Source organism: Physcomitrium patens, chromosome 12 (assembly GCF_059467195.1).
Source record: "Physcomitrium patens ecotype Gransden chromosome 12, ASM5946719v1, whole genome shotgun sequence".
NCBI classification, from domain to species: domain Eukaryota; kingdom Viridiplantae; phylum Streptophyta; class Bryopsida; order Funariales; family Funariaceae; genus Physcomitrium; species Physcomitrium patens.
In genome coordinates, this window is record NC_143421.1 from 9,397,172 (window position 1) to 9,415,196 (window position 18,025).

Genomic DNA, 18,025 nt, shown 5'->3' on the forward strand with positions numbered 1-18,025 from the left:
GCAAATCTAATCTAATAGTGGAGAAATAAATTTAGAGGTCATTTTTTTTTAATTTTATGATAGTTAGAATGGGTGGGTTGATTTAGTAAAAACCTGGGGTCTATTTAACATCCCCTGTGTATATATATATATATATATATACATACAGTTATACATATATACACATGATAGGATTATTCAATTTGATTTCAAAAAAATTCTACCCCACGTAGGGCATATCGTGACCTATGTAATTTCGAGTTAAAAAAATACAAATGGCAAAAAGAATATGAACGAATGATAAAAAAAAAACCGGGCGAAAGTTGAAGTGTTGGGAGTTGGGGGGGGGGGGGTTGCAGAGCAGCAAGCGGGAAGTTTGAAACCCTAAACCCCCAAACCAGGCATCGCATGTTGGGTGCATCGTCCACGTCCTCGTGCCTTCGGTTGCAGCCCATTCGCCCTTCTCCTCACATTTCGCCATTGTCGAGGAGGTTGTTGGTCTCTCGCTGCTGTTGTTTGTTTGTTTGTTGTGCATACAGACAGAGAGAGGGTGTGTGTGTGGTGGGGGGAGAGTGCGCTGAGTTTGTATGTGAGAACAACAGTAAGAGGGAAGAGAAGGAGGCTCTTGCGTCCCTCTCCATGACGACGCGCATCACGCCCGGTGTGGGTGCCAACCTCCTTGGCCAACACGCCGCTGAGCGTAACCAGGATGCGACCGCTTACGTCGGCAACCTCGACTCTCAGGTGTCTGTCTGGTTTGCGCCTCTTCTCGTCATGAATTTACTACTATCAGTCTTCTTTCTCCTGTGGAACCCGCTTTTGGGAATAGCCACTCGGCTATTAGCTGGGTATGGTAGGATTGGGCGAGCTCGTTTTGTGCGATTGTTTGACAGGGGAAGATAGATTACGTTCGACGGGGTTTTTGTTTCGGATCGTGGGTTTCGCATCGGAATGGATTGGCCGTGAGCTGGATTTTGAACATGGCTTATCAAGTATATTGGCTGTAGCATGGTGTTGAAAGGTTTTTTTTTGCCTTAGGGCTTTTTAAGGATGTCATTTCAGCCAATAATGCTGGGAGATTCCGCAGCATAGGATGTATGAGCGACAGAGTATTTTTTTGCATACAGAAGATTTAAGAAGTAAATCTTGTGTCTGAAATCGCACCTTTCTTTTGAACACATCCTGAGGGGGCATGTTTTTAAAAGTGATCATGTTTGAGTGGCGAAGCTAATTCTCAGTTTTGCCTTCAACGGAGCAGGTTTCGGAAGAGTTGTTGTGGGAGTTGTTCGTGCAGGCTGGACCCGTAGGTTAGTGATTCCTACTCCTTGGCTCTCTTCCGATGTACAGGAACGCGCGAAATTCAATTTGTATATTCCATCAGTATGATCATTTGAATGATAACGAATAGGGTTTGATATTTTGAATTAATGTTTCTGTCCAATATCGTGCGCACTGATTATATGTATACGATTTCCTGTCGCTCCTCTTTCTTTTTGTTACGAGAGCTGCGTAACCTGTTTCGAAATTTGTATTGCTTTTTGGTCATTATAGTCTGATATATGATTTGTGTAACTGGTTGGGACAGTTAATGTATATGTACCGAAGGACAGGGTCACTAATTTACACCAAGGTTATGGATTTATCGAGTTCCGAAGTGAAGATGATGCCGATTATGTAAGTACTCTGACATCTTATTTTCCTGATTTTCCATTATGCGTTGCTGAGTACTGATATATATATATATATCAGTTTTTTAATTTCTTTGAGCACTAATAAATATCTGGAAACCGATCGCAGGCTATCAAGATCTTGAACATGATCAAGTTGTATGGAAAACCTATTCGAGTAAATAAGGTGAGCTATAGTAAGCGTGCGTTACATCCTATGGTCTGACCTTGCCACAGAATGGGCAATAAACAAGTGTTTTTAAGCATATAGGGCTGGCCAGATTGATATGTGGTTAGGCAAGTTATGTTTCAAGCACTTTTTCATTTTATTTTTATTTTTGTTTTTGTTGTTTATGAATAAAACTGGCTTATGTTCTGTTCATGAAACTTGAAGCAAGGTCGGCGACTGCTTGTTGATTGAAGGTCTGTCATTGATGCAGGCGTCTCAAGACAAGAAGAGTTTGGATGTTGGTGCGAACTTGTTCGTGGGTAACTTAGATCCTGTAAGTCACACTAATGGTTACTTTGTTCTAGGAATGAAACAGTGTTATTTCTGGTTTTAGGTTAGACCTGTCTTACTTATCTGCAGCCTATGTTCGTGGATGTTCTAATGAAAGTGAAGCCTAGTGCTTCAAAATCTCGAGAATGAGCCCATGATTTCCCTTGGCTGTGCAGGATGTGGATGAGAAACTATTGTACGATACTTTCAGTGCCTTTGGCGTGATAGTCACAAACCCTAAGGTATGGTTATCATCTTGCGTTTGTGGGGGTTTGGATGTGTAGTCTGCGCGCTTGTTCGCTCCCCTAAGTAATTTTGAGGTTTTTAGACTATGTATTTATCCAGTAATAAGATAAGGATAAAAAACGTACTGCCGATTCAAAATTTTGGTGGAATTCAGATCATGAGGGATCCAGATTCTGGTAATTCGCGAGGATTTGGCTTCATCAGCTACGATTCGTTTGAAGCTTCAGACTCTGCAATTGAGGTAAGCTTGATGGATGCCAATTTCGTACTTTTTCTTTATTGAAATAGGGAAGACGATTTTTTGGGTCAAGTGAGTGTCTTGTAAATGACTCGAGTAGAGCACGGCATAAGAACAGGAACCGCTAGGTTTTCATCAGTAGTGTTCGAATTGTGCAGGCCATGAACGGGCAATATTTGTGCAATCGGGCTATCACTGTCTCCTATGCTTACAAGAAAGACACGAAAGGTGAACGTCACGGGACACTTGCAGGTGTGTATTCACTTCACCTAACCTGTTTATTCATAATGTCTACTTTTGTACTCGACTTTTATTTATTTTTGGCGGGATTAGATCCTGCTGAGGTATTTACGAAATGCCTTAATGTTATTATCTGCCAAAGTAGATTGTAACCTTCTTGAGGCTCCAACTTGGCAGAGCGCATGTTGGCATCTAGCAATCCCAACACAACGAAAAGTCGACCACACACTCTGTTTGCAAGTGGACCTCCATCATTGGTTGGTCCTCCACAACTTGGGCAAGGTCTTCCTCCTGCTCCTCCTCAAGCTAACGGTAACATGGGCATGCCCATGAATGGGCACATGCACCCCCCACCATTCGCTGGTGGCCCTCCGCCAATGCCTCCTCCTCCACAAGGGAAGATGATGCAAGGTCAGCCAGCACCCCCACAGGGCTACGGGGGTCCTATGCAGCAACCGCAACATCTCACCCAGGGTTCTCATCAAATACAAGGTGGTCAAGGTCCACCCCTTCAATGGGGAAATCAGCCTCAACAGATGATGCAGCAACAAGGCATGCCTCCACAAGGGATGCCACCTCCGCAATTCAGACCTGGTCCTCCAGGTTCACGTCCTCCCAACATGCCTCCACCTCCTCACGGTTTTCATGTTGGCCCACCGGGGGGCCCTCCACCTATGGGTATGGGAGGACCCCCTCCTTGGGGCAGAGGGCCGCCACCACAGGGCATGCGTCCACCTCCACCAGGCATGCAGCAGCAGCAACAGCAGCAGCAACAGCAGCAGCAACAACAGCAGCAGCAGCAGATGAATCAACAACAGATGCAACAAGGTTTGCCTCCACCTCCCCGAGGTCCTCCTGGTATACCCCCACCTCCTCCAGGTAGCATGATGGGAGGTTCTGGTGTGCGGCCACCTCCGCCACCAGACAGCCAGGGTAGATAGAAATCCAGTGTAGGTAGGCTATTCCTTTAGAGAGTACTGTAGTAAATTGTGAGAGCAATGTGGAGAATGTCTTGTAGTTTCTTACGGGATATGGTTTTGGCTGCACCATGTGAAGTAACTCTTAACCTTGTACCACTTCGGGCTACGACCTTCAGTGTACATCTCAACTCATTCCGAAATTTAAAAATGAGTCTGCGGTGTGTCCAGCATGGGGTTCATTAATTGCCATGTGGTGTGTGACTTGAGTGATGATTGTGGGTTTTTAGATTGTGTAGCAATGGGCTATCGAGAATTGGCAAACATTTCCTTAGTTTGTGTTCTATTTGACATCACCTCTGCCGCAAGTCGCAACGGTACAGGAAATGGCCCGCGGGCTCGACTCGAATCTCTCAATTGTTTCCACGGTCCTTATAACGTTAGTTTGGAGCAGAACTTGACCAACCCACGCAATGACAATGAGATATCGTCTACTTTCTTTTCCAAGTCTGGTTTTCTCTACTAGCGATTCCGCAGTTAATTCAAGACATCAAGGGTAATTGTGTGGCGTTGAATCACACCAACAATCCTCATTCTATACACCCAAAAAGTGCAATTTAGGTTTCGTCTGGGTGTTTTTGTCAACAGGGTTTTGAGGTTCAGATGAACAAAAACAACGATTGTAGGTTATTGGTCCCATCAAAACAAATGTATCAATGAAAAATAAGAAATCATGGTCTCTTCAAATAATGTGTATTTTCATCATACATTATAATTCAATAAAAACATATTTATTTCTTGGTAAATATTATTTCTTTCGATGAATTAAAATTTGAGAGTATTATTCAATTCAAAATTGTAAATAACGCACTTCGAAAATAATGCAAAGAAAAACTGATTACAATTTATGTTTTTGATTACTGTTTCTTGCTTCAAGCAAATGGAACATTCTTTGTACAAACAAAAATGAAAAAAATGTGTTGTGTAGTTTTCAATGAACAAAATTAACTAGAGGATCGAAAATACTTTTACCAAATAAATAATAATCCAAAGCCGATCTATAAAATTCCAATTCATTATGAGGGAAAATAGCACGCACAAACCTCTTGCTATTTCAGCATTTATATATATCTATATATATATTTATAGAAATTCATTCTTGACCTTAAAAGCATCCACTACCAGCCACACACAACTTGTTGAAAGGATGAATACGAAACCAGATTGAAACGAAAATGAAAATACTTGAATTCTCAAAGGCTTTGTTTTTATTACCCAAACATCAAAACTCACAGGACCATTTCGAAGGTTTTCGGATTCCAGTCCTACAACAAAGAATGAGGGAAATCCAATTATAATGCACCTCATTTGCATAACAAATGATTGTTGTTTCTAACAGAGAGCGAAACTGCACACTCCGCATCAGGTTTATGTGATTGGGTTTTTTTTTCGACAACGACAATGCAGCCATGATCTGCAAACCATGAAGAAAACTAAATCCAAAACACAACGGCCTTCTCACATGTTGCAACATCAAGTCGATGCTGCTCGTCGCCCATGGATTACATTTATTTGTGCACGAGTTTTGATGGTGCTCATGGATCACCAACCGTTGTGACCAGAGGCGCTGACAACGGCACTGGGCTGGGGACGATGCAAAGATAAGTTTTAAAGCAACTCAGGAACAACTGCTCGGGATAGTTTCCAGCCAGAGTGAGGTACGTGAACAGATTCCGCCAACAGTTTGTTGTTGAGTTATTGATATACTCCGCGCATGGGCACGCGTAAGTTGTGAATGCGTCGCAGCATCGCCAGGTTAGGACAGGTGGATTCGCTGACCGTAGTCACGGCGCTGTAATTCTGCGCGGAGAAGTCGATAGGGCAAACTGCTTAATCGAAGTTTCTCATGAGCCTCTCTCATTCTGATTTTCTTTTTGCTTACGGCGGTCACTCGATTGAAGGGTACAGCACTCGCCTGTTACTGTATGGAGGAGTTGTCTAGACGGAGATCCCCGCAGCCTTGATCCTGCTTCGATTCCTCCATCACCTGCGTGGTCAATCAATTCAGCCAAGGACGATGATTAAATGCGGACAGGAATCAACCCTGTGAAAATTAATCGGCTAACTTTTGCACAAACAATGACATCTCTAATGCCTTTACACAAGTGTCAAGTGTCTAGTTCTCGCTAGAGATCCTCCAGTACTTAGAACCCAGATATGTAGAAAGTGGGAAATTCGCTTTTAACTTCGATCCAGCTCCACGAGGGCTCTGTCAGCCGCGACTCACCTGTAGCAGCGGAGACAACGCAAAGCGGTGCCACGATGAGAAGCAAACATCGCATCTTCGAAGAGCTCAAGAAAACGAGAGCCATGGCGTGTGGCGAGCAGGGGTCGAGACTCACACACGCAGTGTATCGAATTGTGTTCTGCTGAGCTGATTCAACCCCGAGTCCCACACAAATAAATAAACAAGCAAGGCAAGGAGAAGACCAGACCCAGTGGCGACTAGGTTTGACTGCTGCTCACCGTGGAAGTTCCGGAGACCACATTTCTGGACTTTGCACACTTTGTGTGATATAATGTTGATATAGTTGTTGATGTCTTTGTTGGTGATGTGTTGGAATAGACACAGAACGTCGCAACTCTTGCACAATGCCCTCTTCTCAACAATTTGTACCATCTTTGAACCACCATATTCATGCCCGCACATTCAGTTTCGGCAACTCCACCTTCCGACAGCATCAGCTTCATTTGATCACTCTCATATGTGGCAGTGCCGCTTAGGCCACATAAGCTCCGGCCTATGTCTTCAACACCTCACCCAACTTGGAACAGTTATAGGCCTTTGACAAGTAATTTAGATAACCATGCTTTATCCTACAAACGTTCATTTGTTGTTGTTGCACAGATGATAAAAATGCAATAAATAAAATTTGTAAAGATGACAGTCTCTACTTCTGAAAATATGGAAAAAAAAAAAAAAAAAAAAAAAAAGACAACAACAACGACAATTACAAGTGATATCGTAAATTCTTGAACAAATAATTTTATATACTATTTTGAATTGATAGGAAATTATTTTAAATAAAAAGTTAAATCAAAAGACGTGATTTTAATAAACAAAAAATACTAATGTAAATATGTGAATAATACAGAAATTAAAGATATAAAAAGTAATAAATTATGTCAACAAATTATTAGTTACAGCAATAATAAAAAAGTTAATTGATCAAATCTAGCAAAGAGACTTGTATTACTTAATTGAAATCAGTAGAGACGCTTCTATCAATTAATCAAGTCCAACGGAGATGCACTTGTTCCTCAATCTTTACCAAGAAAAATACTTTTTTTGTAAAGAATAAAAATTAAAACTTAAAAATATATAGCCAAATGAAATCAAATATTGCTTCAAAATGAAGATTAATTAGTTATTATTAAAAAATCAAATTATTAGTAATATTATAATTAGGGAGGAATTGAGTCAATAAAAATAAATAAAATTTTTAAAAACTACTAAAATAGTGATTTTTTAGAGATGTATCTTTTTCTATTTTATAAAATTAAACTACATTATAAAATTAAATTATAATAAAATTAATAAAATTCATTGATTAAATCCAATAATGAGACTCATGTAGATAAATCATGAAAAAATAAAAATAAAAGAAAAAAATTAGAAATTTGTGAAAAGAGGGTTTTGAAATTTAGATTTAGGATTTAGAGTTTAGGAACTTAAGGTTTATAGTTTAAAATTTAGAAGATAAGATTTTTGAAATATAAAAATAAGGAGTTTTTAAAATTTAGGATTTAAAGTTTAGGAATTAAGAGAACTGAGGTTGATGGATGGGACATCTCAAGATATGGCATACTCTAGCATTTTACAAGTTTTGTAAATTCACTTGTAAAGACTAATAAAAACTTTAAAATTTTATTTTACTTCTATATCAAATTTAACAAGTTGAGTGTATTTATTACAAAAAATTTAAGATAGTTAAGAATTTTTTAAATTATTATTTTTAAAAATAATTGAAAGAAATAAAATAAAATATTATAATAATATTTTTCTTATATAATATATAAATATAAATATATATAATTTATTAAATAAAAATAAAAAACTGAATAAATAAATAATTTTTATAAACTTGTAACAAATAATTAATTTTTATACCTAAAATATTATTTATATATAATAATTAAAAAGTCCGTAAAAAAGACATTTGTAAGTCCTCATTGATTTTAAATAGCAGAAATATTTTCCCACAATGACCATCATCTACTAAAAAAAAAAAAAAAAAAAAAAAAAACAAAAAAAAATTCTAATCACTTCATACTAATCAAATTGATACCATCATTAGAGTTTAAAATATTAACTGGATCAGAAGTTAGAAAAAATATTAATATTATAAATATTAATTTCAATTTTTTAATTTTATATACTGAGATGTACTTTTGAAATTAAAAATTAAAAATAAAAAATAAAAAATATTATAATTAAGTTTTTTATATTTTTAGATGAGTTATAAATTAATCGAGAGTATTTTAATAAAAAGAAGTAGAAATAGATTAAATTATTATTAGTTTAAAAATTCCAAATATTTACTATTAGAATATGGTCCAATATTTTATTTAGAAAATCTATTTTAGAAAACTTAATTTTATAAATATATATATATATATATATATATATATATGTATAAAATATATTATAATCAATATTTTTTTGATATATAAAATTTCATGCATATCAAAAATGTAATCATATATATATATATATATATATATATATAATTTTAAATTTATTTTAAACTATTTATTATTTTTACAATAAATTCTTTTGATTAGAAAATATTTCCTATGTAGAATTAAGAGTATAAATAATAAAGATGTCTTTACTTGTCTTGGTTTCAAAAACACCAAAAATAAAAATTCATAGGTTGGTAAGAATGGATGAAGTGACTACATAGGTCTATTACTTGCTGTTGTTGTTATGTTGAAATAAAATCTTGCTGCTAGTATAATAAAATCAAAACCTTTGTAATGAGACATCCAATCATGTTGACTTAGGAACTTATTAGAATGCCAAAAGAGAGAACCTAATATTTTCTTCAATACTTTTTTTTTCTTAGTAGATACCTAATAATTATAATTTTTTTAGTTGTAAAATAATTTAAATTAATCTTATTAATTTTTCAATAAAATATTAAATAATAAAAAAAATGGATTCTACAAGTCTTACTTGGTAATATTTTTTAATTATAATAATTTATGTTTTATAGTTTAAATGGCTATAAGCATGTTATAATAAAAATTATTGAAGTGAATTGCCATTGAAGACCACAAGCAACAAAAAAATTGTCAGAAAGAGCAAACACTAGAAAGAAACAAGGGCCAAATTTTTCGTTGGTAGCTTCAATATCAATTGAAAAGAATAGAGAGAGGAATAGGAAGATAATAGAGAATATGGTATAGAGCAAAGAGAGCTAAGAAATAAAGGTGAAAGAAGAATAAAAAACAAGAAAAAAAAGCTAAGGGTCCCTTTTAAGACCAATTTGAAATTTTCAAACTAAAGAATCATGAAAAAGACATCAAGGGGCCGCCTTTGCACTCTTGCCATTCTAAAGTTGCAAGTGCAACCCATAATCCCTACTACTATGGTGATTAATTAAAACACCAACTTAATCAAGTAACTTTGACTTAAATTACTTTTATTTACAACTTAAAAAATAATTCTTTACCACCATCTTCAATGAGTTTCTGTCACTCTAGATATTTTTTTTAATCATAAATTCTTTATGAATTAACTACTATATGATTTTAATTGCTAAAATTTATTATTTTGGCCCTTAGTTTAAAAAGAAATCAATCAAAAAAATTAGTAGAAATCTATTAAATTATAGATCTATAATTATAGATAGTTATAATTATAGATCTATAATTATAGATAGTTATAATTATAGATAGTTATAATTATAGATAGTTATAATTATAGATAGTTATAATTATAGATAGTTATAATTATAGAAATCTATTAAATTATATTTAATAGATTTCTATAATTATAGATCTATAATTTAATTATAACTATAATTATATAGAAATTATAAATTAATATATAATATAATAACTATAATTATAGATCTATAATTTAATAGATTTCTACTAATTATAATTTCTATATTTAGTATAGATTAACTATAATTATAGATCTATAATTTAATAGATTTCTACTAATTTATATATAGATTAACTATAAATATAGAAATTATAGATCTATAATTATAGTTAAACTATATTAAATATAGAAATTATAGATCTATAATTATAGTTATTAATTATAGTTATAATTTAATAGATTTCTATAATTATAGATCTATAATTATAGAAATCTATTAAATTATTAGATCTATAATTATAGATAGTTATAATTATAGAAATCTATTAAATTATAGATCTATAATTATAGATCTATCATTATAGGTTTTGTACTATCTTAGAATATTGAAGGAAGCTAAAACGTATTCAATTTAAGAACTAATTAATTTTTAAAAAATTACTTATTAAATAGAAATAAAGTATTAAATCAAAAATTAACATGATTGAATTTTAAAATAATAAAGTATTATTATTACTATTATAAATAGATAGAACCAACTAGGATATTAAAAAAATGATCCTAAAAAGATATTATCAAAAACTTAGAATGCTTCTATCATGTTTAAAACACAACTAAATCTATAGAGTTTATTTTTATTATTTTTTATTTAAATATAAGTTAAAAGACATTGTTAGACTATTTATTTGACTATTTTATTACAAAATTTATTAAAATTTGAATTTTAAAAAATTAATTAATTAATAAATAAAATTATTGGTGGTACTCAAAAAAGACATCTCATATTGACTTGATTGGAACTTTGGTCTTGAGGTTAGCTTTGTTGCAATTTGTACCATTTTTTTAAAAATACATATTATAAAATTTTAAAGCATTTTTGGTAGCCTTTAAAGAAACATTTGTTGGTCATGATAAAATTAAATCTACAACAATGAAGATCTAAGCTCTTTGCCAATGTATATATTGTCATATTATATATCATCTTCTTTGAGAATGCACCAAGTACTTGATTGTGGAAGGTTAACTTGTATTTTGCGAGTAACAAAAAATCTAACCACTTTAGTAAAATCCTAAATTCTAATTTAATGTTAATAATTCTAATAAAATCCTAATTAAATCTTTAAAAAATTAATTTTTTTTTTAAATATTTTTAATAAAATTATGAAGAATATTAAAAAAATCATAAAGAACCCTAATAGTACCTACCAAATTTTACACTTCAGCAAAAGAATAATTTGTAGGATTTAAAAGAAAGTTTTTTTTAGATTATTTTAAAGAAATTAAGAAACATAAAACCTAAGTTGAGTTAAAATTTTCTTATATTACGAAAAAAAACTTAATTAGGCTATATTACTGGCTATATATGATAGCTTAGTAGAAGTAGTTAGTTCATAACAATGCCATATATGTACTATATTTTATTATTATAGGAATTTTTATATTGAAAAGAAAACATCTTATAATTTACAATTTGTTTTTCAATACCATCAATTAAATACGTAAATATTTTTTTATAAAAAAATAGTCCTAAAAATTTTAAATATATATATATATATATATATATATAGAGAGAGAGAGAGAGAGAGAGAGAGAGAGAGAGAGAGAGAAAATTAAAACTTAGACAAGGCATAAAAATAAAATGATTTATGTTTATGGTTGAATTTTTTTATATTTAAATTGAATAAAAATATGAATAAATAAATAAAATAAACTATTAAAAAATTGATTAAAAATTCTTAGTATTAATTTTACTATCAAAAACATGAATCACAACAATAAAACCTCAAACACTCTTATGTCACTCAAGAAGAGTATATATATCACTTAAAGTAGTATGATATTAGAACTAGAATGACCATTGTCAAAGGCAAGAAGAATAGAGACTCTTGAAACTAGACTAAGAACAAAAAAAGCATTCACAAAAATAAAGAAGGCTTTACTTTTGCTTTCATATATACTATCTAACTAGGAGCTATGTGGTGACGTTCTATAGCACCTCTAACATGTAACAACTTTGTAAGACACGTGTCTAAATTACAAGATAAGTTTCTTATATTTGCACCACATAGTTAGCTTGTACTACAAACTACTAATACATTCAATATGTAGTTAAGTTGTTGGCTAAGTTTTTAAGCTACTAAAAAAATACAAATATGTATAAAGTCAAATATGTGTCTATGAAGCTTTTAAGAAGCATTGCCATAAGTTAATATTAAATTTACTTACATTTATTTTCTACCTAACACTTCTTATCTAGATAAATATGTATGTCTATGACATCTATTCAATAGAAAATCAGAAGATAAAAGAAAAAAATTATTAATTTTAGAAAAAAAAATCTTATTTTTTGTATTTGTGTTAAATTAAAAATTTAAGAAGAATCATAAAAAAAAAAAAAAAAAAAAAAAAAAAAACTTACTATCAATTTCTTTGAATAGACCTTATAAAAATTAATGTTGTATAATGAATTGAAAATTTTAAATATTAATTAATATTGAAAGTTAAAAACTGAAAATAATTCAATCTTCTTATCTTTGAATTTATTACTATTAAGAAGAAAATAATATAGGTATAATTAACCAATCTTCAATTTGATGTTACCAAACAAAATAAAGCCAAAATAAGAAGTAGTTGAAGACTATTATAATAAATAAGGTTATCTATTCTACTAAAGAAATATACTAAGAATTTATAAAGTGTAAGATTGACTTCATTCAAAAGTAATTTAAAAGTTTAGAATAAAAAGATAAGAAAAAAAAATCTTAATTCTAGTTAACAATATCAAAAACAAACTAACAAAATTCAAGATATTTTATAATTTTATTAGAAGTAGCTCAAATTAATCAAAAAATTAAATTATAAAAAATAAATTTAATCTATTACAATAAATTTTAATCTATTTTATTAAAATATTTAAAAATTATTAATGTTGATCTTTATAATATTCTGAATTAAAATCAAATAATAGGATATTTATAAAATATTATAAAACCAAATAATATTAATAATTTAATTTATTTTATAATTAAGTTTAAATTTTTAATTTTTTTAAATCTAAAGTAATTTAAATAGATATGTAAAAAAATTCCTAATCATTTGAATATCAAAAAAAAAATAGAGTTAAATTCTATTAGTTGAACTTTTTTCTTGTTTCTTTTAAATATTACACACACTTATGATTTAAAACCAAATTTCTATGGCTTAAAAACATAAAATTAATTTAAACAAGTATTTTTCATTGCTTTTAGGATTTAAGATTTGAGATTTATGCTTAGAAGGGCCTCTTTAAGGTTTTTGATAAGTTTTTATTGTAGTTTTGCAATCACCTACCTCTTTTTTTTGGACTTGCTATGTGTGTAGTATGATTTGGAACTTAAATATGTTCTTAATAATTCATGAATATGCTTTAGTAATTATTCTTTTCTTATGCCTCAATACCAATATGTTAAATATTTTTCATTAAACACCCATTTACAACCATTACTTATATTATTTGAGGATAATAGAGCCAATTCTTATTCAATATTGTGCATGAAGAATTGACATTATTCTTCTATGTCCTTCTATTAACTTGCATCTATAAAGTTTATTATATCAAATAATGTTAATAGATTAGTAAAACAAGAAATATTAAAATAATCTTTTATTTATTTGATTAAAAATATGATTCTTTTATCATTAATTACATGGCTTTTTATTCTCATAAGATACCTCTTTTTATTTAAACAATGGTTTCTTATTACATATCTTTTTTTAAACATCTTATTAATATATTTTTTAATATTTTATAAAAATAAAGTATTATTTATGTTTGTATTTAATTATTTTTCCATTTAATATAAAAATTTAGAATTTTCTCAACAATTACACCATTTAAACTCATCTCTAAGTACTTAAATGTGGCCTCATATATTTAAAACCAAATACCACAATATTTGATGATTTTCTTAGTTTGCAAACATATGAGTCTTTAAGCCTTGATTTCTTTATAATATCTAATGAATGAACATTTAATATTCTTTTTTACTAAATTTAGTCTTTAAAGAATTGTATACCTTTGGATATATAATATATCAGCACATTGATTTTGTATTCTAAAAGTACCATAAATTCTTAAAACTTGGAAAAAAAAATTTATTGATTTAATTTAAGATTAATATCTTAGAAGTATTACAAAAAAAATTATGATTTTAAAATTTTAAAATATTTTTATAGAATTTTCATAAAAAATAATCTTATAAGCTTTTAAATGCCATTATTAAGAATTTAAGTAAGATTTAAAAGCATTAAGAGGTGTCTATAATATTTAGATAATTTTAAAGTTTATATCAAAGTTAATTATGAAAATGAGTAATTTTACTAGAAGAAATTAGTGTGAACAAAAAATAATATAAAATTAGATGCATTAATCTCATATGAATTATAGCATCTTAAAAATAGATGAGGAAATAAAACTAAGGACTTGAGATCATTCTAGAACCCTCTTTTACTACTTGTGAATCTTCATAATTATATAATTGAATGCCATTCAAGTATATCACAATTATCTCTATTTAATTTAATTTAATTTTTATATTTTTAATCTATTCAATTAATTAACATTAGATTTAGACCAATAGAGTCCAAATAATAAACAAACTTAGATCAATGGAATCCAAATATTAAATTAGCTTAGACTTATAGAGTCAAATAACAAATAAATTTAGACCAATAAGATCTAAACATTAAACAAACTTGAACTAGTAAGTAGTAAATAATAGACAAACCTAGACTAATAACATCTATGTAAGAATCTATGATAAGTTGGTGTCAGGAACATATATTTATTATAATTATTACCTAGGTGATATGAATAGGTAGAAGTAGGTAAAAATAGATTAATTTCATAATATCTTCTAGAAAAACTTTCTAGAAGCTTCCTAAAAGCTTCATAGATGTTGCTTTGGCTTTATATATGTTTATATTTGATTGGTAGATTAGAAACTTGGTCAAAAGTTAATCACATGCCACACAAGTTGATAGCTTATAGAACAAGCTAACTATGTGGCGCCTATATAGAAAACTTGCCTTGAAAGTTAAGATACGTGTTGTGCAAAGTCAACACGTTTTTGGAGGTCCTATAGAACGTCGCCACGTAGCTCTTAAGTAGATAGTATATATAAAGGTAAGAATGAAGCCTTCTTCACTCTTGTCAACTCCTTTCTTGCTTCTAGTCTAGTTTCAAGGGTCTCTAGTTTTTTTTTCTTTTAGAAATAGCCATTCCAATTTCTTTCTTAATATACATATTTAATTATTTCTATTTTTTTATTTTTTCTTTGAAAAAATTCTCACTTGTTTATTTATTTTTATTAAGTTCTTGTCCTTGATAGATTGACAAGAGTGCACTTATAATATCAGATCTTTGTCTAATCTTCATTAAGAGTAGATTACCCTTTTCTCTTGATAAGACATTAGCATATTAAAAGTTGCGGATTACCCTCTTCTAAACTGATATTGTTTTTAGTTTTTTTTTTGTTCTTAAGTCCCCTCTTCTATTTGTCTTGAGTGATATTAGACATCTTCTCTTTTCTAAGTGTTATCGTGGCCAAACTTACTATAATGAAGAAAGCAATGGCACAAATATAAGAGCAATTGAGGGAGTTAATGCTTGTGATGCATCAACTTAATTTACTACTATAAGGAGCAACAAGATTGGCAGGAAGTGAAGATATAGAAATGATTGGAACTGCTTCAACATCTACACCAAATCATGTCCCTTCTCCTATAGTGGAACATCCTTCTAGTATTAGAAAACTAAGAATTGTCCTACCGGAGAAGTTTGATGGCACCAAATCAAAGTTTAGAGGATTTATCAATCAAGTACAACTTGTGATTGAACTTCAATCCCAAAGCTATTCAACTCCAAGATCGCAAGTTAAATTCATTGGTATGCTTCTTTGAAGTTTAGCATTATCATGGTTTTCATCTTTCCTTGAATGACAAGATCTAATATTGGATAATCTGGAGGCTTTTTTGGTGGAGTTTTGATCTATGTATCGAGAACATGATGCAATTCATGTTGCAACTAACAAGATCCATATTTTACGACAAGGCAATTGATCAGTAATGTTGTATACTTCATAGTTTTGACAACTTACAATTGATATCAAGTAGGAGAATGATGCACTTGTTAGCCAATTTCTCTACGGATTACAATATGAGGTAAAAAAATTAATTCTCAACTTACTTGATCCTCAAACATTGAGTCAAGCAATTGACTTTGTTGTAAAATACAACAATCATCTTTTTGAATTTCTATTTGGAAACCATACAAGTAGACCTCAATGTTACTATAATTCAATGGCAACACCAACATCTCTTCAATACATACATTCGAAAGTAGAGGATATGCAAATTGATGCAGTACATTTCAAACCTCTTACTGAGCAAGAAAAGATTTATCATCGTCCAGAAGGATTGTGCTTATATTGTAGAGAACCTAAGCACATTGCTCAATATTGTCCAAAGAAGGGACGCAACCATAAAATGAAGAGTATGGCTATCAAAGAAGATAGTATGTTAGAAAACGAGTTTGTCCAGCTACAATATGGACCGTGCGACTGGAACCTTATACAACATCTAAAATAGGTCCTATTCTCTCCTCAGAATCCTCTCTTTGTTTTACAATAAATGTTATTCTAGGGCCTAAACATCACAAAACCTTTGCCTTATTAGATTCAGAAGCCTCAACATGTTTTTTAGATGAAGAATTTGCTAAAAGAGATAGCATACTTTTAATGAAGAAAACTAAACCTGCTCATATAGAAGTCATAGATGGTCGTCCATTGTCTTCAGAAGATGTTACTCATAAATTCCTTCCTATAGAAGTAGCCACTAATGGTCATAGTAGCTTTGTAATATTTAATATCATTAGATCTCCCTCTAATCTAATTATTTTAGGTTTATTATGGCTAAAAAAATATAATCCTAAAATAGATTTGACTTCTCATAGTCTTGACTTTTCTGAAAGTATAACTAAGAGCGTAATTAATTAAGTAGAAAGTCATAAGTCTAGCATAATTAAACTTGTATTTATAGGTGTAAGAACTTTCTTGTATGTTGCAAAAGAAGGATCACCTTGTGTCATTTATGCCACACTTGTTTCTGGTAGTGGATAGACTTCAAGTGGCATTCCAAGCCAATATGAAGATTTTTAAGATATATTTGAGAAGAAGAATGTAGATACTCATCTAGAACATCATTCTTGTGACTACTCAATTGACCTTCAAGAAAGAAAATAACTACAATTTGGACCAATTGTTAGGGATATAGTCCTTAGAACCTTCTAGAGACAAGTTTCTAAAACCTTCTAAAAATAAGTCTTTGGAACCTTCTAGAAGCTTCCTAGTTGATAGAAGTTGCTTGAGAAGCTTCCTAAATAGGAGTATATATTGGAATCGAGGCTGAAGAGTTCTTCAGTCTCGACAACACATCTCTTGGAGCTCTACCTCACCTCTCTGGTGTTGTTCTTATATTCATCTGATTAATCTAGTTCTTGCCAGTTCTTCTTGAACTTCTTGTTAGATCTCAAGCTTGTATTTCTGTGTTCGTGACAGTTTGTCGAGACTGAACTCACCTCAGATATCAGAGCTAGTTTCTTCCTCATTAGAATGTAGATTACCCCTCTGCTTGAAGATGTACTAGCATTTTACAGGTTGCGGATTACCCTCCTCTAAATTGATACTTCTTTTGTAACAATATTGGAGTCTTATTCTTTTTGGAGAGAGTGGATTATCTCTTTTCTTGAAGCTCTTAATGCATTTTAGAGTTTGTATAGTATCCTCCTCTAAACCAATATTATCTTCTTGTAGAGTCATTTCTGTCCTTCTCCTAGAATGGCTGGAGGTCAAGACATTAGTATGATGGAAAGTTCGGAGTCCAAGTTGGATGCTATCATGAATGCCGTCACTACATTATTGCAAAGAACTGCAGAGATTAAAGGAGTCATGGCAACGCTTCATAATGATGGAGTATCTGGGATGGCACATTCTAGGTTGCACCAGCCTCAAACTTCTGCACTTGGAGAAGCAACTTTACCTCAAGTTCGACAAGCACTGCTGGTTCTACAACATAAAGAGCTCCGAG

The 18,025-nt window shown here is 31.1% G+C and overlaps 1 protein-coding gene across 1 annotated transcript; it reads left to right on the forward strand.

Moving 5' to 3' along the window:
* The first annotated feature begins 334 nt into the window (after positions 1–334).
* LOC112290061 (uncharacterized) lies at positions 335–4,000 on the forward strand. The gene is made up of 9 exons (XM_024536012.3): positions 335–723; positions 1,238–1,286; positions 1,565–1,653; positions 1,777–1,833; positions 2,087–2,149; positions 2,322–2,387; positions 2,546–2,632; positions 2,788–2,881; positions 3,047–4,000. Exons 1-9 carry the CDS (start codon positions 388–390, stop codon positions 3,808–3,810), a joined length of 1,605 nt encoding a protein of 534 aa, XP_024391780.1. The 5' UTR covers positions 335–387; the 3' UTR covers positions 3,811–4,000.
* The last annotated feature ends 14,025 nt before the right edge of the window (positions 4,001–18,025 follow it).

Bases quoted from the DNA above. Each gene is read 5' to 3' on its own strand.
- LOC112290061 (XM_024536012.3), top strand. From the start codon at position 388: ATGTTGGGTGCATCGTCCACGTCCTCGTGCCTTCGGTTGCAGCCCATT. The intron at 1,287-1,564 runs GTTAGTGATTCC...TGGTTGGGACAG, and splicing joins CGTGCAGGCTGGACCCGTAG to TTAATGTATATGTACCGAAG. The intron at 1,654-1,776 runs GTAAGTACTCTG...AACCGATCGCAG, and splicing joins GTGAAGATGATGCCGATTAT to GCTATCAAGATCTTGAACAT.